General features: G+C 43.7%; 1 protein-coding gene and 1 pseudogene across 1 annotated transcript in view; one reads left to right on the top strand and one right to left on the bottom strand.

The window, feature by feature from the left end:
- PKL (chromatin remodeling factor CHD3 (PICKLE)) overlaps positions 1 to 22,167 on the bottom strand; it is a 93,061-nt gene extending 70,894 nt beyond the window's left edge. Inside the window, exons 1-16 of the mRNA XM_086494226.1 lie at positions 21,756 to 22,167; positions 6,371 to 6,478; positions 6,124 to 6,270; positions 5,524 to 5,661; positions 5,291 to 5,436; positions 5,021 to 5,191; positions 4,619 to 4,872; positions 4,438 to 4,533; positions 4,219 to 4,358; positions 3,907 to 4,137; positions 3,690 to 3,797; positions 3,550 to 3,600; positions 3,355 to 3,454; positions 3,064 to 3,206; positions 2,864 to 2,967; positions 2,635 to 2,773 (exon numbers count right to left, since the gene is read on the bottom strand). Coding sequence (XP_086350352.1) covers positions 2,635 to 2,773; positions 2,864 to 2,967; positions 3,064 to 3,206; positions 3,355 to 3,454; positions 3,550 to 3,600; positions 3,690 to 3,797; positions 3,907 to 4,137; positions 4,219 to 4,358; positions 4,438 to 4,533; positions 4,619 to 4,872; positions 5,021 to 5,191; positions 5,291 to 5,436; positions 5,524 to 5,661; positions 6,124 to 6,270; positions 6,371 to 6,478; positions 21,756 to 21,791 — 2,112 coding nt within the window. The 5' untranslated portion in view covers positions 21,792 to 22,167. The remainder of the gene's footprint in view (positions 1 to 2,634; positions 2,774 to 2,863; positions 2,968 to 3,063; positions 3,207 to 3,354; positions 3,455 to 3,549; positions 3,601 to 3,689; positions 3,798 to 3,906; positions 4,138 to 4,218; positions 4,359 to 4,437; positions 4,534 to 4,618; positions 4,873 to 5,020; positions 5,192 to 5,290; positions 5,437 to 5,523; positions 5,662 to 6,123; positions 6,271 to 6,370; positions 6,479 to 21,755) is intronic.
- On the top strand, positions 8,214 to 12,072 carry LOC147431718 (uncharacterized; annotated as a pseudogene).
- Positions 22,168 to 25,667: the final 3,500 nt, after the last annotated feature.

The raw sequence follows: 25,667 nt of genomic DNA, 5'->3' as shown, positions 1-25,667 counted from the left end.
GGAGAGGCATGGCGATCTTTTCATGAGCACTCCCCTCTCCCAGTGATTACTTCTCCTGACCTGATGTGTGGGGCCAGTATGCGACATCGTTATATACGGTTCTTGGATAGGATCCCCTTCTAGATCTTACAGAGCCATGCCCACCTACCAGCACCTTCTTTACCTTTGAGATGGTAAAGAGAGCCATTGGTAGGATGAGGACCAGCAAGGCATATGATCATGATGATCTAGTAGCAAAGCACTTTATACATGCTTGACATATGCTGGTAGAGGTTCTTGCACTGTTGTTCAATCGTGCCATATGTGAGGGGTTACCTGAGACTTGGAGGTTGTCTACTATTGTGCCTATCTTTAAGGCAAGTGATTCCACAGTCTGGGAATTACCGCACTATTATGGTTGGACACACATTGGCACGGTTGTTGCATCCATTCTTGAGCAGTTGAGTAATTGGGCAGGGGGTGAGGGTGTACGTGCAAAGGGCCAGGCCGGTTCCAGGAGGGGTTTCTCCACTCTTGATCATATTCTGACACTCAGAGCCATCATTGAGGAGGGCAGATCACATTGTCTCCTACTCTATTTGGTATGTATGTTGATGAGGTGTCTGATTACATTGATAGAGAGGGTGATAGAGGTGCCAAGTTGGCAGGGACGTGGATCCCATTGTTGTTATATGCTGATGATATTGTGTTGATCTCTGACTCACCAGAGGGTATGTAGCGACAATTGGATGCATTACACAGTTTTGCAGAAGATAGTGGATTGTTTGTAAACCTTGGTAAAACCAAGGTTATGGTGTTTAACACCACATCACAGTGGATCAAGAGATCAGCACCGACTTTCACATATGGTCAAAAGATTGTAGAGTTGGGGCCCTAGTTTTGGGCACCCCTTGTAAAGTTTAAAAGAGCCCTTTGGGCGACTCTTCCGCAGGGCATCGGGACGCAATGTCTCGGAGAGAGTTGGACCCTCGGGAGTTATACTTTGCAAGCTTTGTAATAAAGAAATACCAAAAGGGGTGCCAGTCTTTGGGGCAAGTGCATCAACTTCGCCATGCCCTGCCGACTCTTCTCTCTTTCTAGTCAAGTTCGTAATTTTGCGGTTTCTGTTCGTGTGTTGCTATTGATTTCTCTTTTACAGAGTTCAAGCCTCTAACACCAGGAGCTTTTGGACCCAGAGCTTTTCATTGTATGCTTTTGGCCAAGGCCTTTAAATAAGTTGCAAGGGCCTCACTCTCGGTAGGTTAGCTTGGGAGCACTGCGAGAGAGAGAGAGAGAGAGAGAGAGAGAGAGAGAGAGAGAGAGAGAGAGAGACCATCGGATATTGTACTGGACGCAAGTCTTTGGGGCCAATGCATATTGGCTCGAAACTCCGCCGTGTCGTGTGGACTCTCCTCTTCTTTCTCTCCCTCTATTCAAGTTTATCCAGTTGTTGGCAGATTCTCACGTGTGTTGCTATAGATCTTTGACTTGGAGTGTCCGAGTCTATTACACTCAGGGGTGATGGTGAGCCCGTATTGGCTCTATGGCTAGGAGGTGAGCCTGATGTCCGCTCTCTACGTTCGTTTATGTTTGAGTATGACTTGTGTCGTGTCATGTTTGCAGGATGGATCCAACTAGGGACTACCACGGACATAGGTTAGCCCACCAACACAGATAGAGATATTGCAATCTAGAACTGCAATGGATCATTATGGGCACAATTGGACTATGGAGCATGTGATGGGAGAGAAGGGACATCATACTATTGACAGAGATACATCAGAGCCTAGAGAGAGGACTACCACAAGTGGAGGCTGCTTGTACGGGTCAACATACAAAATAACTACACGTCAAGGCACTACAAAGGGTCTAGTGGAGTGGTAGTACTTTTTTGGTGAGAGCTCCAGGCATGACTTAGAGCAGTGGCTCAGGATCCAGAGGCTAGAGAGATATGGATCAATATACAGCTCACACACAACAAGGTAATCTACATTGCCTTATGTTACTTCTCCCCGTCAGGCTCCTCTTATGCCATCACAAAGAAGGGTCCACGCGAGACGGAGAAGATGGGAGCATCACCATATATATTATACACGCCTGTTAGAGGAGATTATGGATTACTCACTGGGAGAGGTCTTCCTCATGAAGGACTTCAACGCCCACACACAGAGCCACCTATGTGAGATGTGCCATTTTGAGGATATAGAGATAGAGTCCACAGAGGTGGGGACAGCCCGCACATTGGAGGACTCAAGGCCAGACAGAGACCACTATAGAGATCACGTCACCCTCTCCTTATTTATAACAGGATGCATCACACACTGGCCCGACTTAAGGGGGCTGGCATGCTTCCCACATGGAGGACATATACTGTGTGTACCTGCGCATGTTTAATTATTGTGTGTGTACATATACGTTTATAATACATATCTTTTTTTTGGTGGTGTGTGTGCATTATATATTTGTATTAGTATAATATATTACATATCTTTTTTTTTATGGTGTGCGCATTATATAATTGTATTTGTATTATATCTTTTTTTTTATGGTGTGTGTGCATTATATATTTGTATTTATTTATTCATTTATTTATATTTACGTATACTCTTTCTTGATGTACACAGTAACTTATTCAAAGGATGTATCAAATGGCACCTTCATCGTCAGCCAATCCTCAATAATATCTAACATAATCTTGAACTGAGAGTATATTAATACTCGATGGCCTTGTTCTTTCAATTTCACCATCATTTTATCCATGAGGACAAGCTTTCCAGAGGCCTCTAAGAGCTGCCTGTGTCAAAAGCATGACATAAACATATTACAAGTTGTGTCTTGTAGATTGGATACATACACCACAGCCAAGTGAAATGCGTTAACTGACCTATAAGTGTCTTTGGATCTTTTCATCTCTTCTTCGACTCCTGGGAGTAAATATGGATGTCCACAAAGCTTGCGAAGCTCCATGACCACATTGTTAAGAGATATCTGACCATAAAAACAGTTCAGAGACACCGAACATTTTCCAGAGAGTCCCAAAACTCTTTTTTCAAGAAAGATGGCACACTAGCATTTTTTCTCCACCTGTGGCCCTCCCTTTCGAGACAAAAGCTGATAATTTCGTGTGAGTATGGCCTTGTAGTATTCCTTTTGTAATGAACTGAGCTCCACTCTCAATATAAGCTCTTTCTTTGGAGGTAAGTCCTTCATGACATCTTTCTTCACCCCTACACTCACATAAGGCAACCAAATAAAACGTCTGTGGTCGAAGTAGCCCAAGCATTATTAATTTAACGAAATATTATTTTAGGGAGCACACCTTTTTCATACTTGCAAAACAAATCAGTCACATGAAAAACTGGGCAAGTGACTCACTTCTTAGAAGATGAGGTGCCAGCATCTTATGTAGTCGTCCAACTTGCTCTTCTTGATTGAGGTCTTTAAACTCCTCTTGAAAATCCTCTAGATTCGCAAACTGTAGAGAATTTCTGTTAGTGAACCACTGACATGACCTGAGAGACAAGCAGTTAAGAGGGGTATCCTTGTTTGGCATCAAGCTAGTTTACAAACCTTGCCAGCATCGAGGAAATGCATTAGCATAAAAAGCTCATCTAGATTATTCTGCAAAGCATAGAAAAACAAAAAGATTGAAATTTATTGCGCGCACAGCTCTAAAATGGCATTTTGCACCAAAGGTCAAAAATGGTAACCTGCAGTGGTGTCCCAGTCAAAAGTACTCGATGCCGAGTGGTGTATTGATGCAGAGTCTGAAAAAGTTTGGAGTCTTTGTTCTTTAAACGATGACCCTCATCTACAATCTAATCATTTAAAACAGAGCAGCAGAAAAACTGAGACGTCAAAATCACAGCACTCTAACCCAAAATCATTTTTTAAAATAACTTCGTTGTGTAAGACAAAGCAAATTACCAAACATTCCCACTTTATTGCCTTCAAAACTGTACTATCAAAGTTTATCATCTCATAAGAAGTTAGTAAGACATCAAACTTTATCCTTTCCTGCTTGCTTTGCTTCACTACTGTCATGGGTTTTGCTTTCTTTTTCTGCTTCTTTTTCTTTTGAGGAACTTTTTCCTTCGGAAGATAGAACTCAAGATCTCTTATGACAGCCCGAGCTTGAGCTGATCCAACATACATGACCTGTAAGAACAGCTTCACAACTTAACAACAATCACAGCTTCACAACCATAATACCAATAATCAGCATCCTACAAAACATACCACATTTATATGGGGTGCCCATGTTGAGAACTCACGTTCCCAGTTTCGCAGCGTGGACAAAGGTGCCACAACTAAATGAGGTATTGATGCTCCTTCCTCCATAAGAGATGCTAAGAATGCAATGCTCTGAATGGTTTTTCCTGGATTTTAGCAAAAGTTTAGACCTGAAAATGTTGAATCCATAAAATTTCCTCAGAATGATTAATGACACATACATACCAAGACCCATTTCGTCCGCAAGAATTACATGCTGGCCTTGCTGCCATGCAAATCGAAGAAAGTTCAACCCCTCTAACTGGTAAGGATGTAAAACACCTACAAACAGAGTTCTCATTATTAACATCAGCAAACCAAGAAAGGCACCCCTAAAAACACAAGTAATTTAACATAAATTTCAAACCTCCAGTCAAGCACTTAGGAGTCTCTTCAAATGCTTTGAACTCTTTGCGTTTTTTTGAAGTTTCTTTCTCATTTCCAGGTCCCTTCCTCTTCTTTGGATTGATGGTGGAACTCACAGCACGCCTTGATTTTATCTTGTTGAATCTGTCAATTTGAGCTTGGAACGTTGCAATGTCCTCCTCAACTTCCCAAGAGATGTCCTCATAGCCAAGCTCTTTCCATTTGACGAGATACTCTTTTACCTCACCAGTCTGCCTGTACCAAAACACTATACATTAACCCCACCAAGTGTCCACTCTAGTTCACCTAAAACTAAGCTATTTGATCCTCAAATATACAAGCACATATAGTACAATTTTTCATAATCATCTGACATGGTCTAAATTTCCAGCAAGCTAATTACCTTGAATCAAGCACTTTCTCTACAGTTGTCCACTCTGGCCTGATGGGTGTCCACTCATCTTCCATTGCATTAAGACCTTTCATCGAGTCCAGCTGGCGACGAAAATTGTTTAGCTTCATCTTCAATCCAGAATATAACTTCACGGCTTTCTCAAGTTCAGTCTCAGGAAGCCTGTCGACAGATGGATTGATGACTACAAGCACACCGCAGATGCAAGTGTCTAAAATAACATGATAAAAAATCCTTTTAGAAGTCCAGTAGCTAAGATACCATGAACAATGCAAGTAAGATCTTGACTTCCATTTCACAAGATACTGCCGAGTCAATGACTCTTTAGATTCATCTGTCTCTTCCAAATTCTCTTGTGGCCGCATTTGACAATCAAGAAATTTGTCAATCTCTGACATTGGATCAACCTGCATGCAACAAAGACAAGTCATCTGAAATTTGATGTTCTTATAAGCAAGATAGCTACCAAATGTTTAAATAAGTTAGGTCCATACACAATGAGGACAGCTCCATCTGCCTCTTGGCGCAACCTTGAGAGGGGGAGTTAAGCAACTTGGGTGATATGCCTCTGGACAAGTGTAACAGAATGTAAGTTTGTCTCCTGACCCGCACACTGAGCAGGAGTCGGCTTTCTGAAAGCAATCAATACGTCTGTTAGGCAAACAAGCACCTTCATGATGCAATCAGTGGATCATGAGACACTCGTGCTGCTCTCTCTTATCTCAATTAAGTGTAACCTACTTTCTTCTGTGTGATAGTGACCAGACCCAAAATCCAGAGTCTCTAAACCCTAATGGAGGCGCAAGGCTAACTGACGAGAATCTCTAATTCCTCTAAAACCTGTACATAACTCTCCTTGTACTTGACAGTCTGCTTTTCTTGAAATTTTATTTGTCCTTACATTTTGCAAAACCTCGAACTTCTTGTCTAAAAACTGCTCTCAAAGCTTTGATAACAATTTTTAACTACCTGCCTCTAAACTATAATTATATATATCCCTCGTTCACAAAAAATACCTTTTAGATCACCCAAATAAAACCTTTCTACATCCCTCTATTACCCTCAAAGCATTGCTGGATAAACAAGTGAAACACCTGCTTCTTTTTTTTTGCCTTGCTTGAAAGCTGTTCGATGTCCCTCCCTTCATCAGATTCCCAATCCATCTCTTCATCAGCATCTTCTGCATATGAGAGTTTCTTTGCCGAGCGTTGGCGAAGTCTCTCAGGCTTTTCTGCAGGCTCCTGCAACTTACAATGCAGATGTTCCAGTACAAAATTCCTCCCACTAAATACAAACTCTCAAACACATCAAGATGATTAAACATAGCACAGACAAAAAAACCTCTGCAGTCAAGCCATCATCTGTGTCATCTGCATCCGCATCCCCTTTCTCCATATCTCCAGTGCTCAGAAGGCCATCCTCGTCACCACTCATATTGCCAGGTGCGGCCTATAAATCAAGAAAAACTCGCATGAGCTCTACAATGAACACCTGACTGTTCAAAAGGGTCTCAGACATCTAATTTAGGTGGCAAGCTGCATATTAGCAAACTTATCCAAGAAGGTACAACTCCAACAAGCATGATCAATGGATAAATGTGCGTAAACAATAAACAGGGAATTGCTCACACTGTATTCCAGCGCCTCAATCATTAAGATAATGCACTTGTGACTACAAGAAATTAAAATATGTTTGTTAGGTTATGTGGGCTTTAACATATGGTTTATGCTTCTTGATGAGTACCACCACTTGTCTACACGCATCCCACATGGGAGAGAGTCGTGTAATTATCATGTGCCTAGCCCTAGGTGTACTAGAGGACAAGTGATGTGTACTAGGAAACAGGTTGGCCCTCACATGGAGTCCTACCAGAAGGGGTCGACTCCAGATTCTAAGAGCTTAATTTGGAGTGAGCTTGGACTCACATGCACTAGTACTACTCCTTTGTACTACCTTCTCTAGCCCTATTTACAGGTGATATGATATATCATGTAGTCTTTTTTTCAGGTTCAATGATCAAATTTACTGTGTCCATTCTCTCTCTTCTTGGTGCATGCTTTGATTAAAGTGCAGGTAGTAATCTCTATTATGCTTAAGGCCTAAGCAATGAAATCCTCTTTGCTCTTCCCACCATAGCCTTTAAGCGGTATCAGAGGTTGAACAAATTAATACCTCGTAGTCCACTTAATTAGCACTAGTGTTAGTTTTGATTCTCTGATCTCTATCATAATCCTTAACTATATTTATGTACATGGGTTAAAGACCCTTGTGCCACTAATAACCTTGGGTGATTAGGCTTAAGATTAGAGGAAGCATAAATGCATCCATTCAGTCAATTTTTCAAGTTTTGCATTTCTAATTACTCCTCCACCAAAGCATTGATTGCTCCAAAAATTGTGCCTTTGCATCGTACTCATTGAGTTGATTCACACAATAGAGTACATCAAAGCTTCAAGTTTTTCCTCAACAAAGCGTTCAAAGCTTAAATTCCTAGGCTTTAAAAGCATCGCAAAGCTGCAAGGTTATCATCAACATTTTACCAAAGAAAAGTTCTCATCTCTCTCTCTTGGTGAAGTCTTCCTTATGGGAGACTTCAATGCTCGCACCCGCAGGGAGCAGTGTGAGGCATACGACCACAAGGACCCAGAGGCACTACACACTCTATATGAGGAGGCTACTATGAGAGATACAGCAGACAGAGCTTCATTCACGGCCTACGGACGACATCTACTTTGACTTGGCTCCCAGCATCGTCTCGTTATCTATAACGGGATGGCCCAGTGGCCCATCTCAAGGGGCCTGACTTGTATGCCACATGGAGTTGCAGAGGGAGGGGGGAGTACACTTGACTATATTCTGGGACCCAGAGAGGCCACTCATCTTATCACATCCCTCACCATTCCACCCATACCCATCGGAGCCAACCACACATATCTCTCCTTCTCTATTATTGGAGATACCATTCCACATAGCTCCACGGCACGCACTCCACATACCACCCTCCATTTCACACATGAGTTAGCTACTATCTACTTAGCCGAGGTTGAGCATGGTCTATGCCTCCTCGATCCATCCACACCACTCCCAGTTCTTACATCACATATCTCTTCCGGCCTCCACACCTCAGCCATTAGCTCTTTCCCACACACCACTCACACAGGACGTACCCCCCCCTCCTGGGACTATGCCTCAGAACCGATGGTACGATGATGAGTGTAAAGAGCTATACGGACGCCTCCATGCTCGACGAGCTCTGGAAGAGATCACAGAGAGAGAGGCCAGACAACAGATGAAGGCAGTGACACGCCGGAAGCGGCGAGCATTTGAGGAGGCACAGGAGCTTGAGCTATATCGCCTTTTCATGAGCATGGGTAGCGCGACGGCATGGCGCACCCTCCGCGAGCCACGCCTGACTACACCTATTGAGGATCCACAGATATGGCATGACTATGCAGAGAGACTACATGAGGTGCCAGGGCAGCCCCCCATCCCAAAAGCCACTTGAGCCACGACCCACGCGCTCCTCCTTCACAACAGCGATGGTAGAGAGGGCCATACACCGCATGCAGCATAGACGATCAGCTGACCATACTGAATTACAGAGTAAGCACATCATCTATGCGGCCTCCACTATAGCCCCGTTGATTGCACACGTCTTCAACCGGGCTATAGGGGAAGGCTTCCCAGAGGAGTGGACACAGCACACCATAGTGCCTATCCACAAATCTGGCGACACCCTGGACCCAGGGAACTACAAGACTATCATGATTGGTCACACGATGGCCAAGCTATATGGAGCAATACTTGAGGCAGAGCTCAGCTCATACGCTAAGAGCTAGGGTTTACGAGCCCCAAGCCAGGCAGGTTTCAGACGAGCTTTTTCCACCATTGATCACATCTTCATTCTGCGCTGCCTCATTGATGGGGCAAAAGCGCAGAAGAAGAGGCTTTATTGCTGCTTTGTGGATCCTTTGATACAGTCCCACGCGAGAGACTCTTCTAGCGCCTTTAGAGTCTTGGGGTACCAGCAGAGATGATTTGGGCCATATATGCTCTCTACGAGAGGGTGACAGGTCGAGTCCGATGCCCAGGTGGTCTATCAGAGACCATTGCTAGCACCATTGGTGTTAAGCAAGGATGCCCACTCTCCCCGACACTCTTCGGGCTTTACATCAATGAGATCTCCGACTACATACTGCGAGCAGGAGGAGAGGGGAGCGACTTGGCAGGTACTCCACTCCACTTCATGTTATATGTTGATGATATCGTGTTGATTTCAGAGTCACCCGAGGGCTTGCAGCGCCATCTTGGGGTCCTGGACGATTTCTACACACACAGGGGATTGACTGTGAACCTTGGCAAAACCAAGGTTATGATTTTCACACATCCAGTGTAGTGAGGAGCGCTGCCACCTTCACAGCATCGGGAGGACAGGTTGATGTGGTCACCTCATACGTATACTTTGGCGTCACACTCACGAGTTTACCCGGACCCTTCACTATGAGGCAGGCAGCTACTGACAGGCTCACCCAAGGATATGCAGCCATGGCCATGCTAGAGCAGAGATGCCACCAAGCACACTTTCAGGAGCCCCGCACGAAGGGGTGGCTCTTTGACACCCTACCACCCCGGCCTTGATGTAATCAGCGACAGTATGGACACCTGGATTGACAGCTGACCAGTGGGCACAGACTGAGAGGCCACAGATATGTATGATCTCACGCTTGTTCCGCAGCAAGAGGACAGTGCCACATGACATTATCAGAGTAGATCTCGCAACACTACCTATGGTTGTATAAGCACTATTTCAAACAGTCTGCTTCATCCAAAGGATGAGAGAGCTACCCCCAGACAGACTTACCCGTAGAGCACTTGAGGCAACTATACAGTTATCAGAGAGTGGGCATGAGAGAGCATGGTACTCACAGGTTAGAGCATGGTTTGAGGCACACGGCCTTGATATGGAGCGCTTACTACCCTTCCAGTACGACCCTGACTCACCCTATGTTCACCTCTCTCGCAGCGAGAGGAACTTGGTTTTGAGGCAGGACCTTTGGTAGTTATACATCAAGCGAGTGTGGGAGTCACGGGACTTGGGAACGAGGCTGTCAGACTATAGAGACCAGTTCGTCACTATACTGCCGGATGGTTTCTTACAAAGACCACATTACATGGACACAAACATGCCACATAGCTCACGGGTGGCGATTGGTCAACTGAGGGTGGCATCACACAAGCTAGAGATTGAGACCGGGAGACATACTGGTGTTCCTAGGGAGGAGCGAGTCTGCAAAGCATGTACAGAGGAGGTGGAGACTGAGGAGCATTTTGTATGTCGTTGTAGAGCATATATTGAGATCAGAGGCAGATATGAGGCCTTATTCAAAGGACAGCCCACTCTCCGAGAGATCATGGACTCTCGAGATCAAAGACAGTTAGGGCTCTTCTTATTAGAGATACAAAGCCACCGGGATACACTACTACAGTCACACACAGTCACACAGACAGAGGGGAGACAGTTGCAGCTCACAGACTTCTTTCAGAGGACGGGAGGCTCCCCCTCATCCTACACTCAAAGAGTGACACTCCCACAAGCAGAGACGAGCCGAGCTAGACAGCGACCACGAGTCACAAGCCCCAGGGGTGTGAGCCTCCACCATCGACAGATCGAGGAGTGCCATTGACGAGCGAGTGGCTCAGATGAGGGCCAACCCTGCAACTTTCATCCGGGCAGCCCTGGCACCTGATCCACCCATGTACCACATATTACACCCCCCCATTAGTAAAGAATGGAGCTAGATAGCTTGATGCACTCTCATGATGGTACTACCCTGAGCATATAGCCATGCATATACCCCTAGATAGAGCTCCATCCCTCCTCACAATGGACATATCACCACCACCATCTCCAACACACCACTACTAATTTTCAGTTTAGTTCAGTTTTATTTCATTTGTCTTTCCGATAGACGGTTGACATACATACCATGTATATTTGATTTGTCTCATAGGCCGATTTCGGCCTTACATAGACGTAAAAAATCTTTCTTTCTTCTTTCTTCGTCTTCTTCTTCTTCTTCCTCTCTCTCTCTCTCTCTCTCTCTCTCTCTCTCTCTCTCTCTCTCTCTCTCTCTCTCTCTCTGTGTGTATTGCTGTTTTGTGGACTTCAAGAAAGCGTTTGACACAGTACCCCGTCAAGGTCTATGGTCACGTATGGAAACTCTAGGAGTTCCTATGCATATCAGGGCAACCATAGGGCGCCTATACCAAGAGGTCAGATGCAAACTCAAGACAAAAACAGGTTTCTCACAAGAATTCAAGAGCACCATGGGAGTTAAACAAGGATGCCCTTTGTCACCTACGCTTTTCGGACTATGCATAGACGAGCTTGATGACTTCATCAACGAGGCTATGAGAGAGGGGGGAGATCACCCTAGTATTGGCACTTTCACGCTGCTTCTCCTCATATATGCCGATGATGTAGTTCTCCTTGCCTACAATGCCCTCATTCTACAGAAACTTCTGAATGCAGTACATGCATTTTGCAATGCAACGGGCCTGTCAGTCAATGTAGCCAAAACAAAGATTATGTCAGTCCACACATGTAGAAATGAGAATCAGCCCATCATCACGTATGACGGGCAAACACTCCAAGCGGTTGAGAGTTTCAAGTACTTGGGCATCTATGTTCCCTCAAACCATGCATGGGGGAGTTGCGTACAAAACAGAATTGATGCAGGACATGCAAAATACTATGAATTTGAGAACATGTGCAAGCAGAGTGTCACAAAGAGATGGGAAAGTAAGTCTATGGCATTTGATGCATGTGTGGTCCAAACAATACTTTACGGTGTAGAGGTATGGGGGGGGAGTATCCCCGCTAGCACTTGAAACGACATTGAAAAGATACAGAAGAAATTCCTATGTAGACACTTGGGGATCAAAACTACCACCCCATACTCAGTGATGCTTTTGGAGACAGGCAAGATACCTTTGGAAATGCAAGCCTTACAAAGAGTACACAGATACCTCATGAAAGTTAAGATGATGCCAGAGAGCCGTCTACCCCACAAGGCATGGCAAACCGGCGGATGTAAGCCGCAAAAGAATTACAAGAGTAAGTTTCTCACATCTAGTCTTGTAGAAGACATAGAGAAATGGTTCTCTAGATGGAATGTGGGAGACCATGTGAACATGCATATAGAGAAACACATCGAACATGAACATGGGCTGAATTTTGACATAAGCATACTTAAGCCCTACACACCAGATGGAAGACAACAGTACACAGGTCCAAATTTGAGTACTACGGCAAGCACATCAATACACAATATTGGGAGACCTACAAGACTGGGGACACTCGGATGCATATAAAGACACCCATGTCCCACCGGGCAAGACGAGCCATTACTTTGATGCGGACGCGATCACACATGCTCAAGATTGAAACGGGAGGGTGGCTGAATATTAAGGAAAATAGGAGGACATGCCCACAATGCAAGTTGAACAAAGTGGAAAGCGAGGCTCATGTCACCGTTGAGTGCCCAACATACACACACATCCATGTTGAATTTCCACAGCTCTTTCAAGGGAATGTCACCTTTGAGGAGCTTCTCTCTCGGATACACCCCTCCCCGGTAGCTTTAGGCATCTACTTTGCCAAAATATTGGATCATCACACAACACTCACACACAAGAAAGCTACTAACCCACTACCCCCTCTCACATGAGGGGAGCATCTTGTAGACCTTTTGTGGTCCCATGGGTCATTTTGGCCCCCCGAGGATGTAAATACAACATCATCATCATCTCTCTCTCTCGACCGGCACCACGTGCCAAAGGAAAAGAATGAACAACTTTAAGCACTTCAAATAACAACTGAATTGAAAGAGATGCACGACACAAGACGAGGAGTGGCGGAGTTTCACCCCGAGAGAGCACTAGCCCCAAACGTTGGCACCCCTTTCGGTATTTCTTTATATTGCTTGAACTCGGTACAACTCCCATGGCTTTGCTCTGCATCCCCCACGGGTAGAGCATATCTACAATAAAGAGCTCTTGGTTCTAGACCGTCACATCAACATCACAGGGTGATATCATCAAAGACACTCTCACTCTCTCTCTCTCTCTCTCTCTCTCTCTCTCTCTCTCTCTCTCTCTCTCTCTCTCTCTCAAAAGTGGGGCTTGTGACCCTTTGCATTACATAAAATCAACCATAGGTCCATATACAATAAATATGGGAAAAACCATGGGGGAAAATACCCAAACAACCACAAATTACATCAAAGGATAAGATACTCTAATTATAGTTGTAGGGCTTGACGAGAGGATCAACTTTGACTCTTGCCGCATATCCAAATTCCCATATGTTGAAGAGATTTTTTTAAGGTCTCTGAAGCACAAAAAACTAACAAAAAGCATGTTTTAAGAGCTGTTTAGGGCGAAACCGAGCTCCCGTTTCTTCATTTCCTCTTCTTCCAAGTCCATAGCTTCTAGTTGTAGGTTGACGTAGGGACCAGTTTTCTTGTCAAAACAACAAACGACGAACGCTCTAATACCACTATAATCACTTCCGACAAGTGATCAGACAGAAAAACTATGGAATACTTTATCGCTTCAAACAACCTGAAACAATTGAAGTGTAACAGAAACTGAAGGGGTGGGGGAGGGGGGGGGGGGGGGGGGGGGAGAGAGAGAGAGAGGAGCGGGATGCCCCTTGCCACAGTTGGTGGCCCTGAATTGCCATTGTCAGCACCCCTGTTTGGGTATTTCTTATTAGTTGAACTCTTCTACAAGCTAAAATCCGAGAGTTGGTGCTCATGAAATCACGTGGAATCAATCTACAAGTGATCATGTATGCAATTGAAGCCCAAGAGGGTTGCTTTTATAGGCCCAACGGACCTGTCACAATAGCAGGTCCCCAAAGAGCAGGGGCTCTCAAAAAAACAGCTCCCCCCTTTCTACCTTTCCCCTAACAAGAGAGAAGAAGAGTACTTGTTTTGATGTTATTTAAATTTATCTTTACTGAGAAAACTCGTTTTCAGAAAGAGAAAACTCGACATTGGTCTGGAGAGAAAATTGTAGTAGAAATACAAGTTTAGAGAGAGAAAATGGATGCACGAGAGAGGATTCTAGCTCTACCAAGAGACTGTTTTGGACCACCTTTCTAGAGAGAGAGTGTGTGATTGGCCAAACAAACGCAATGATCAGTTCTGTCTATGACCTCGACACAGAAATCCTAACCCTAAAACCCGTCACACACACCCCACATACTCACCAAACCCAAATGCGAAAAAAGAAACTTGAAAACAAAACAAAACAAAAAACAAACACAAGCTGCACACTCGCTCACAGCAATTTCCCACACACACACCCAACCAGCATACAAGCTTGAAACAAAAAACAAGACAACCAAAAAAGAACAAAACACAAGAAAAAACCCACAAAAAAAACCTATTGAAAAGGACACTCGGGCAGTAGCGGGAATCAAGGAGGGCAAGTCCAGATCCAGTAGCAGTACAAGGCAACATGAAAAGAGGAGGGGGGGGGGGATGTAGCGTACCAGTTCCTTCACTTAGACAAGTCAAGAACAAATCAGTATCATACAGCAGAATACTGTCAGCTCACAATATCCCTGAAACTCAAAAGAGACATAAGTGACTTTAGTATCAAAAATCGGGGCAATCTGTTGACAAAGGAGTGGAGCGACTCCCCTCTTGTGCATACCCACTGCACCAAATTTCGCCCAGCTGAGTTCAGGATTCAATTTGGAATAGACTATGCTAAACCAAATGCTTCAAGGTAAAGGTTCACTATCTGAGGGGTATCTGCCAGGTCCTCCTACTCCATCCACTTCGCATCCAATGCGGGATAGTTCTTGAATTTAACCAAGAACCGCCTTCATTTTACTTTTTACCTTTCTATCTTTATGTGCCAAAATCTGTTCTGGAACAAGTACCTCCTCATTTTCCTCCGCTTCGGGTTGCTCATCCGGCTCCCCATCATCGGGCACATCGCCTTTAAAAGGCTTCAGGAAACTCACATGAAAAGCATTGTGAATCCTCCAAGTATCGGGCAGCTTCAGTCTAAAGGAGACATCATTTATCTTTTCAAAAATCTGGAAAGGTCCATAGTATCTCATGCTAAGCTTTGGAAAAAGCCGCTCTTTTCCCTTCTTCTTTCTCAGGCGTGCCTTCTCAAAACGTAAGCGCACCCAATCGTTTTCTTTAATTTCAAGTCGCGACAATGTCGATCTGCTGCCTTTTTGCGTCTTTCTTGAGATTTTTGCAAAGCCTCTCGGACCTTGGCAAAAGCCGTGTCCAAGTCTCGTGTGTACTCGTCGACTTCAAAAACTTATCTTTTGTGCTTAGGAAGGGTGGAACCTTCGTAGCACCTTCAATAATCTCAAATGGCGCCTTCCCTGTCGAAGAGTGAATCGTGTTATAGTAGGCCAATTCCACCAAAGGCAAATACTTTTCCCATTGAGTCTTCTGATCTGAGATGTTAGACTTCAATAAATACAGTACGACTGAATTTGCAATTTCCGATTGCCCATCTGTCTGCGGGTGGGAAGATGACGAGAACTGCAACCCTGTGCCAATGTTCTCCCAAATAGCCTTCCAAAACAAACTTGTGAATCTGGGGTCTCTGTCGGAAACAACTGTCTCAGGCATGCCATGTAATCTGAAGATCTGGGCCACAAACAGTCTCGCTAAGTGATTCGGCTTGACTGTCTTCTTCATTGGAATGAAATGAGCTTGCTTTCTAAATCTGTCAATAACAGTCCAGATACCATCGTGCCCACTCTGTGTTCTCGGGAGATCAAAAATGAAATCCATTGCAATACTTTCCCTGGGGCGGGTGGGTATTGGTAAAGGCTCCAACAATCCCTGTGCTTTATGCATGTCAAACTTGACCTTCTGGCATACCAAGCAACTGCGTACAAAATCGTTTGTCCTTCTTGAGTCTCGGCCAAATTCAAGGTGGTAGCAATGCCGCGGTGACCCGTAAAAGGTGGACAGTGGCATTCGGTTAGAACCTTTTCCCTTGACAGTTGTATAACGCACAACATGGTTTTCTTCATCAAGTAGCCATCCCGAATGCAATATCCCGCTACTACCTCCCCATTCCGTATCCGAGTGAAAATATCTGCAAAATCTGTATCTGTGGCATACTGATCGACCATATCCTCGAAGCTTCTATCATGTATTGCAGAAATAGCCAGAACCAACGGCTTCCAAGACAAAGCATCTGCCACCAAGTTCTTCTGTCTCTGAACATGGACAATCTAGAAGTGAAACTGTGACAAGATGTTCGCCCACCGCATTTGCTTTTCCGACAGCTGCTTCTGTGACAAGAAGTAGCGTAAACTCTGGTGATCTGTGAAGACTGTAAAATCGGCTCCGAGTAGGTAATGTCGCCACTGAGTAAGAGCATGGATAGCCGCCAAAAGCTCTTTCTTATATATCTGTGTTGTCAATTCCGGCCTTGAGAACAATCGGCTCTCGTAGGCAATGACATGGCCTTCTTGCATTAAGACCGCACCCAGACTACGACCACAAGCATCACGATATACTTCAAATGACTTCTGCGAATCCGGCAAAGTCAAAATTGGTCTTGTAGTCAATTTCTCTTTCAATGTCCGAAAGGCGACACCTCTATGGGTCCCCACGAGAAAGGGACTCCTCAAGATATGCAAAGGGGAAGCAACCTCTACAAACTTTCTAATATACCGCCGGTAGTAAGAACATAAGCCCAAGAAGCTTCTAACTTCATAGACATTCTTCAGATCGGGCCAATCACGGATAGTCTCTATCTTGGCCGGGTCCATCTGCACTTCTGGTGCTGAGACGATGTGTCCCAAAAAGTGTATCTCGGGTAGGAAAAAATCACTTTTCTTTGCATTGATCACCAACTTGTGATCTCGTAATGCCTGAAAGACCTGTAGCAGATGTTCTCTATGTTCTGCCTCATCGTTGGAGAAGACAATAATGTCATCAAAGAAAGTGCCCACAAAAGATCTGTACTCTCTGAAAATCCTGTCCATCATTCGGTTAAAGGTCGCTGGAGTAAGCCCAACAAGCATCACCAAAAACTCGAATAAATCGAAGGTCGTCCAAAAAGCTGTTTTGTAGACATCTCCCGGCGCGATTCGGATCTCATGATATCCACTCTTTAAATCGATCCTACTGAAACAAGAGGATCCCTGTAGTCGGTCTAGAATATCATCGATCCTGGGAATCAGAAATTTGTTCTTGATGGTGATTTTGTGGAGAGCTCTATAGTCAATACACATTCTTCAAGATCCGTCTTTCTTCAAAACCAGTAACACTAGAGAGCAGTAAGGTGAAGTACTCGGCTGGATAAGACCCTTTTCCAAGAGGTCTTTCACTTGGTTCATAATTTCTTCATTCTGGGCTCGGCTCACTCAGTAAGGTGGCCGATTCGGTGGTGTGCTTCCAAGTATCAAATCAATGGTATGATCCTCAGGACGAGTTAGTGACAACTCGCCTAGCAGGCCCTCTGAAAAGCAATCGGCATGAGTGTGGAGAAAATCTTGGCGTTCTTTTTCTAGACCAGACATATTTGTCATATGATCATCATTCAACTCTTTCAAAAAGATTGAGTAAATAAGCAGGCTGGATTTCATTAATTTTGAAACGGCCGAAGCCGATACAATAGGGATAGACTCGCCCTTAAGTTTTACATCAAGTACAATGGTTCTGCCCTTTTCTATAGTCAAAGTCCCTTTTCTCGCTCGATAATCGACCACGGGGTTGTTCTTATGGTACCAGGGAATTCCCAGGAGGACATCACAACCTTCCAAGGGCATTATGTAGAAGTCTTCGTGCCCCAAATACCCCTGACAATGCAACCGAAGTTTGCCAATGACAGGTGTAATGGCTACGTCCCTGCCAAGTTCCACTAGAACTGCCTCTGCGAGTGGTCCCATCCAATCGGGTGTAATCTCGAGCCGCGCCGCCAATTCAGGTGCAATGAAGTTGGCCTTGGCTCCTCCATCAAAGAAAATCAGGGCTTCTTGATCTTTTACTTTGCCCTAAGCTCGACAAAGTTCTGTACTCTCATCAATCGTGCTTGGGTCAATATCCATGCAATCTAGAACCGGTCCTACTTTCATCTTGCCTTTTCGTCCACGTTCCTCAGCTGCTTTTGAACTCTCTTGCTTGTCTTCATCTTGTTCTTTCTGTGACTTTTTAGGGCACTTCGCAGAGATGTGTCCTTGTTCCCCGCATCCAAAACACTTCCCCTCTTTGATGCAGTTGGCTCTCTCCCGAGGAGTGAGCCAGGGTCGTGCATCCTTATCTTTCTGACTTGGGGGCTCTTCTTCTTTCTACTTTCATTTTTAGAAGTCTGTTAGCGTCATGATCTCATCTGTGGGAAGTCAAACTACCTGAGTGTATGGCAAAGCCCCTTTTTGCATGACTCATCAGTTCTTGAATAGAATCTGACTTTTGCTCTAAGCAATGATCTCGGATCTCCGTAGGAAGTCTCAAGGTAAACCGCTCGCTCTGTTCTTTAAACGAGATCTTCTTAAATGAAGAAGCGAGTAGAAAAGAGCTCCAAAATCTCTCGCAATATGCATCCAAGGTATCTTTCTTGGTCATCCGAAGATGGTTCCAAGCAGTTCGTATGTCGCATTCGTACTCTCGAGTCAACCAAGAAGAAATAAAAACCCTTTTAAATTCCAGCCATTTAACTGGCGCTTTCTTGTTCAATAGAAGAGTGGACCACCATGTTCGAGCATTTCCCTTGAAGTAAGAGGTAGCCTTTCAAATCTTGGAGTGCTCCGAGTAATGTCCTCCAGAGAAAGCTATATCAAGCTGTTGTATAAAGGGCAAAGCCCTCGAAGCATCTCGGAATCCAGAAAAAGTGTCAAATTTAATTGATTGTCCACCTTCTTTAAATTCTCGAACTTTCTTGCTTTTATCTTCCAGAAAGTCGTACTGATTGGCTTTATAGAAATTCTTCTTCTTTGCATAAAATCTGTGATCATCGGAGTCCGAACTATGTGAAGACAAGTCCTTTGTAGAACTGTCAGAAACTGGCGAAACTTAGGCTTCTTTGCCTTTTTCTTGCCCTTTCCGAAGCTTTGCTTTTTGCTTCACTTTTTCCCTTTCCTGTCTTCTTCGCTAGAGTCAAAAAAGCTAGAAGAACTGTCAGAAGAAGAAGAAGAAGAAGATCTAGATACTCCTTCAAATCTGACATGCTTTTTTTGCTTTCTTGTCGAGGCAAAAGCAGATTGACGACCCAAATAACCCGAGAAGTCGGTTCCTTTCTTCTGCTTTTTGTCGTGCTTTTTGGCTTTGTTGGTTGCGTCAAAAAGGTGGGTAATCCGTGTATCAACCACCTCTTCTAATTCTTGCTCTATAAACATCCTCGGAGTAGGAGGTTTCTTGAGTGCCGGTTTGAGGGGTGGTTTTGTGGCCTTCCGCCACTGGGAGTGCACTTCGTCGAAGGATGTCTGCGTCAAGAATTTTGCAAAATTGGGATCCTTCGCAATGTTGATCATCATCTTTGTCGCATCGTCAACCAATTGTCGACGCTTCATCTCTTCAATCTCCGCCTGAGTAGGCCAAGGTGGGCCATACTCTTAGAGAGAAGTTCCTTATCATGCATTGAATGGTTTTTTCTCGACTACTTGACTGTGTACTGAGAGATGCTACTCGACTGTGTTTTTTCTCTCCTTCAGAACAAGAGAGTGAGAGATTGATGACAAAGGTGGGACACTCTGCACACTGCAAATGACCACGGGCGAGGCACCCTCAAGTGTGATGGAAAAACATTGGCTAATCTGCTGTCTAGAGGGTGCTGGAAACTGCTAACGCTAGGAGCCTAAGACTGATTTGGTCTTGCGGAACTAATCTGGTACTGTACGCTCAAAACGATAGGCTAAATGCTTGATGAAGAAACATCAAGTGTCTGAAGTTGCTGATGATGGCAAAAACGCCCTATGAAGGGTATTGATGGGTACTAACTTATGCTTGATAGGTGACCCATAGAGTCACTTATATAGGGATGAAAAGCTTAGGTCAAAGCATGGCTCTAAATCATCCACAACTTATTAAAATGTTGGCTAAGTGTCATTTATAATAAGTTATTAACTCACTTTTATAAGAGGTGCTTCCTATGCAATAAACTACCTAGGCTTGGTATGGTGCTAGACTATGGGAATGCCTAAACCTCGCAGACACTGACTAAGCTGCAATCAAAGGGTATGCAACTACTCTCAAGTGCCTGGGCATGCAGGGCTTGTGTACAAGCTCACAAGGGTGCCATAACACTTCCTAGGCTTTCCTAAACCCTAGAAGTAGGAGTTAGCTTGTCCACATGCACATAGGGTTAGATGTGCACGTGACATGATGGTCCAAGTAATGGATACCTTGGCATACACCGTACTTTGGCTTCCATGGGCTAGTACTTCTATGGGCGGCACATGAAAGCTTTTGTTGAAGGGTCTATGTGGGAATGCACGTAGTTTCAGCTAGACATGAGAAGCGTGTTGGGCTCTTACATCCTCTACATATTCCAAATGAGACGTGGAATAGCATTTCTATGGCTCCAAACCTAGCTGTGGTCATGATGTCATTGGTCATCGTTGATCAGCTTACAAAGATGGCGTGTTTCATTCCTACCATTGGCAAAGAGCCATGAGTTAGCTCAACTCTTTAAGGAGCACTTATATAAGCTCTACAGTTTGCCCAAGAAAATTGCCGATGACCATGAGACCAAGTTCATTCGTAATTTTTGGCAAATAGTCTTCTAAAAATTGGAGGCCCGCTTGTGCATATAGTAAACGTTATTTCCCCCACATTGAATTTGTTTATAACAATACTAAGCATTCAGCTATTGGTTGTAGTCTGTTTATGATTATATGCACGGTTATATGTCCACTTGTTATGACGTAAACATTGATCTGTCTTGCTCGGTTTTTTCTCGCATGTGTGTTCGAGGATAATTGCTCTTTCTTTGATGAGGGGGTATGTCACCAATTCAAGATTTACACAAAGGCTGATGCCAGGTGAGCACCTGCTTTCTTGCAACAACAAAGATAATGAGTCGATAATGTGGCAAGTTGGCCACATGGCAACCATGGCAACTTGTAACCACTTCCGGCGAGTGGTTGGATAGAAAGATAGCGAACTACCAAAATTTGCAAGACTTGAATCGACCTGAATACTTCAAAACAACTCAACTAATGGTGTTGAACAAAAAGGGAGATGGAAAAGATGGTGGAATGCGATGCTCCTGCACAAGAGAATTGATGGCCCTGAACCGCCATTGTCAACGCCCCCAGTTTGTTTCTTGATTTTGGGTACAATGGATGGCAAGAATCCGCAAGTCCCTTGTGTATTCTATTCTCAGATTTCGCACGCACAATAAATTAAATACATACCTATATACATATCTATATTTCAGTTACAGTTAGAAACTAAGTATAAGATGTAATACAAAGCTTCCGATCATCTGCGTGAGAGAAACTGCATTTCATTTCAAATTATTGCAAAGGCTACAAATGCGTAGGAGCCCCAGGCATGGATACTACTTAAGAAAGGGCCGCACTGATTCCAGCAAAGGAATTTTCAAATGAAATGTATTACGTATTTGAAACTTTTACGTGTTTGGTTGCATGCATACATAGCAGCTGTTTTCTTTTTTTTTACACCAGAAGTTATTAAAGCCATCACCCGAGTGTGCATGAGCTTACCTCAGCACCGTCACCAGAATGATTTGAGTCTGACATGAAATATGGCAGGGATGCCGGTTGCAAAGGGTTGAACCCTCACGCCTGATCCACGTCTAAGGCTCGTCGATTGTCTTGCAGAACTCGATTAGAATCTGTGCGAGCTCCTCAGAATGCTCTTGCTTTCGCTTGGGCAAATACCTAATTGAGGTTTCTGCGCATTTTTTACAGCTCCTTCTTGATCCGGGCGAAGAAGAAAAGACTGAAGCCAGAGAGGCCAGTAGAATTAAAGGAATTCGCCCAACAGTAAGATCAAAAACCTCTCTGCTTCCCGCTTAGTGGGTGCACGCGCACGCGCGCGCTTACACACATACAACTACGAACTTCCCTCTCTCCTTGAGATGCATTTTCACCCACCTGCTGTTATTTTAACTTTGTTGCTTCTCCCAACTCCTCTAAAATCCCATACATTGATGGTTTTGCCCTACTCATTTTTAGAAGCAATCACGGCCACTCGAGTCACATCTGTAAATTGGGATTTCTCATTTCCGGCAGACAATAATTATTTTAATGAACGAAGGTGTTATTCCATTAGCGAAAGTCTCACAAGTGGTTGAAGGAAAGATGTATTTAAAAAATATTCTTTCAACTCACTTTAACAATGTGACTCACTCATTAGCCCCAAAATAATATTCTATGAAGAGACAAATTTATTGCTAAATTTTCCCCCTCTTGTGTGGCATCATCATAGAGATGCTTATCTCTCATTTATTGTTAGAATTTCTATTATTAAGGAGAGCATCTCTCTCTCTCTCTCTCTCTCTCTCTCTCTCTCTCTCTCTCTCTCTCTCTCTCTCTCCACACGTGCACGCACACGCATCAGTGCATGCATTCAAGCCATCACGTGAGTTATCATCTTGTTCATTCATGGAAAGAAGAAATGGCATCTACCTATTATGCAACCTAAAGCATCCTTGTTGGAATATGTGAGCATGAGTGTGGTTCTGTGTGTGAATCATCTCTGAAGAGTGTGGATATAAGACTATTCACATCACCCTTGAAAAGAGTGGTGGTACTTTGCATCAGCTTAGAGCCTCACCTAAAGCTATAAAGGTAGAGGTTCCTTTCATTGTATGAAGACCAACACGTGTGAAGTATCGGTCCTTGTGGTCTGCTTCTCTATTTACCTTATCTCTCATGTATCTTTTGGCTATTGAATGTGGCATCCGAGGTTGTGGTGTACAGAGAAGGGGTAATGCTTTTGGGTGTCAAGCCTTAATGAGAAACAGAGGAGACACAAGTGTTGTCTTCCAAGCACCATCATGTGTTGGTAAATGTCATTGGGTTTGCCAAAGGACCTTTTAAGTTTGAAAAGACACATGCAAGCTATGTGGAAGTTGAGGGTGTTGGAGAAAGTGTTTCCTTAATCTGGGAAGGCAAGCGAGTAGCTATTGTAGGTGGGCTACGAGCTATAGTCTCAATAGGAAGCTCATGATATCATCACCTAAAGAGCCGAAGAAGTTGAATGCATTGCCAACATTGCTAGAGGCTCGAAGGATTATTTGCCATAAGTAGAGTCCTTGAGATAGGGCCAATATAGAGTGACTAGTTGGAAGGTTTCCCATCATCGATGCTCATCTTTGATGTAGGCAATACCTACATTCATTTGCAATTGATTCCTACAGATTGCCTAGTGTGCATCACAAGCATTTCCATGAATGTCTTGCCACAATGAAATGGCAATAAGTTATCTTCCACATTGTAATGGCATTGAACTATGTGAGTATAGTTTTAATTAAGGTGCTCCCTAGCTCTTGGGGCACTCAAATGTCATCATCTAGAAATCTTAGGTATAAAAGAAACTTTGCAAAGATGTGAACACATTTTTCAATCATCCACCTCATGCTCTCAAGCAAGCAATGTGGCTATGGAGACCTTTGGTTTCTTCATGCTCATGTGACTAACCTTTCATGGAATTAAGTCTAAGTTTCTTCTCTAGCTCCTTTTCCATTCACTAATGGCTTTGAGTGTATCTGTTGCCTACATAAAAGTGTTTGAGCATGTTAGTTTTCAATGCTATGTGTGTGAGGGGGTGAGGTTTTTCCCATGTTATTCCCAATGTGTGTGTGTGCTTGTTGAAGAGAGTGGGTGTGGTTGGCAGGCTAGAGCTGTATGCATTCCTAGGTGTGTGTGATTGAGAATGCTAGATTGAGAAGAGATAGGAGTTTGTGGTCTATGGTTTCACTTATACATTATTTCATAGAGTACTTCTCCATATTGTTGAGCTACATGTGTATGTGGGATACACTCGTCTTGTATGACAGTTTAGGTGTATGAGTTGATATGTGGCATCCACTTGCTAGGATGAACACCATTCACATTGTAAGAAATGCTAAGTTAGTGTAAAGAAAGATAACCAAAAGGGTTTCTCCCTTTTTTATTTATCTTCTTCTTCAAATCCAACATTCCAGTTTATTATAATGTGCACATTTTACAAAGCACAAAATTATGAGACTCGTGGTCATTAGCAATTGCATGATGGCTCAATTACAATATCTCCTTCTTTCAATTTTTGTAAAACTAAATGCTACTTGATAGGTACTCTCATTATCGTACTTTCAATCTCTACATGATGAATAACAAATGTTCCTTGTCCTTTCCGTGCCTTTGCACAGTACTTTGGTCAAAACAAGCTACCTGCATGTGGTCAAACTTCCTTTCCCATTTCTCTCTCACTATCTAGCTCTTTGCCTTGAATGTATCAAAACAAGCCCATACACTTTGTCATGAAAATTAATTTCTAAACTTTTGAAAGTATTTCCATCTTAAATTGGCCACTTAAGTCTGCAAAAAATGAAAGAGAACAAGTGAAATTGATTAAAGTGCTTATAGACTTAGTTTGGTCAAAGGCTTGGGACCAAAGGAAAAACGTCTATAAAGAGTAAGAATAATTGTTAATAATAGGGTTGTAGGGAAATACACTTAGCTTGGAGAAGACAAAGAAGCTCAAGGAACGCAACAAAGAGTATGTATTGGTTGGTGCACAATGAAAGATAAGATAGCCCTAGAGTGAAGAGTGTATATACAATGCACGGGGAAGAAAAACTCCTAGTGAGGGAAAAAATGCCCCGGCGGTTTTAAGTGCGTTCACACACATCACTACCACATATGTATGGTAACAAATCTCCCCTGGGAATGATGCGATGAACGAGAGTTGGCACATAGAGTATAGGGAAATGCAATGCTCTAAGGACATGATCATTCCACAAAGGGGAGTAAGCCCAAAGCTTTGCGAAAAGCTTCGAACTTCTCACAAAAATATATGCAAGGTTGTCCTGTGTTGGCATATAAGCCAAGATGATCTCTATTGAGAGTCTCTCCTTGACATAGTGATAATGCACCTCAATGTACTTTGTGCGAGCATGAAAAATTGGGTTCCTCGTAACTGCCAATGCTCTATGACTATCAGTGTAGATGATGTTGGCAGTGTCCTGTCCAACACCCAAATCATCCATAAGGCGTCCGAGCCATACACACTCAACCGTAGCTGTGAAGATTGCCCGCTACTCAGCCTCACAACTAGAAGTGGCCACCATAGGTTTCTTCTTGCTCAACCATGATATGCATGAAACTGTCGAGCATGAAACAAAAACCACTTGTGGACACTCGTGTGTCATAACAACCAGCCCAATCTGAGTCTCTAAAAAGCATGTAAATTTGGCGGCAATGATCCCCCCTTGGGATAAAACAACCCAAGATGTAAAGTGCCACTCAAGTAGCAAAAGAGCCGCTTCACAACCTGCCAAAGCTTAGACCCTCGGCTATGCATAAATTTGCTGACCTATGAGACTACAAACTGAATATCCAGCCTCATATTGCGTACATAAATAAGGCATCCAACAACATTTTGGTAAAGAATGACATCAATAGGATCGC

The sequence above is a fragment of the Adiantum capillus-veneris genome, chromosome 21, assembly GCF_014529385.1.
Source record: "Adiantum capillus-veneris isolate H3 chromosome 21, ASM1452938v2, whole genome shotgun sequence".
Classification (NCBI taxonomy): Eukaryota; Viridiplantae; Streptophyta; class Polypodiopsida; order Polypodiales; family Pteridaceae; genus Adiantum; species Adiantum capillus-veneris.
This window is presented reverse-complemented; position numbering and strand designations above follow the sequence as displayed.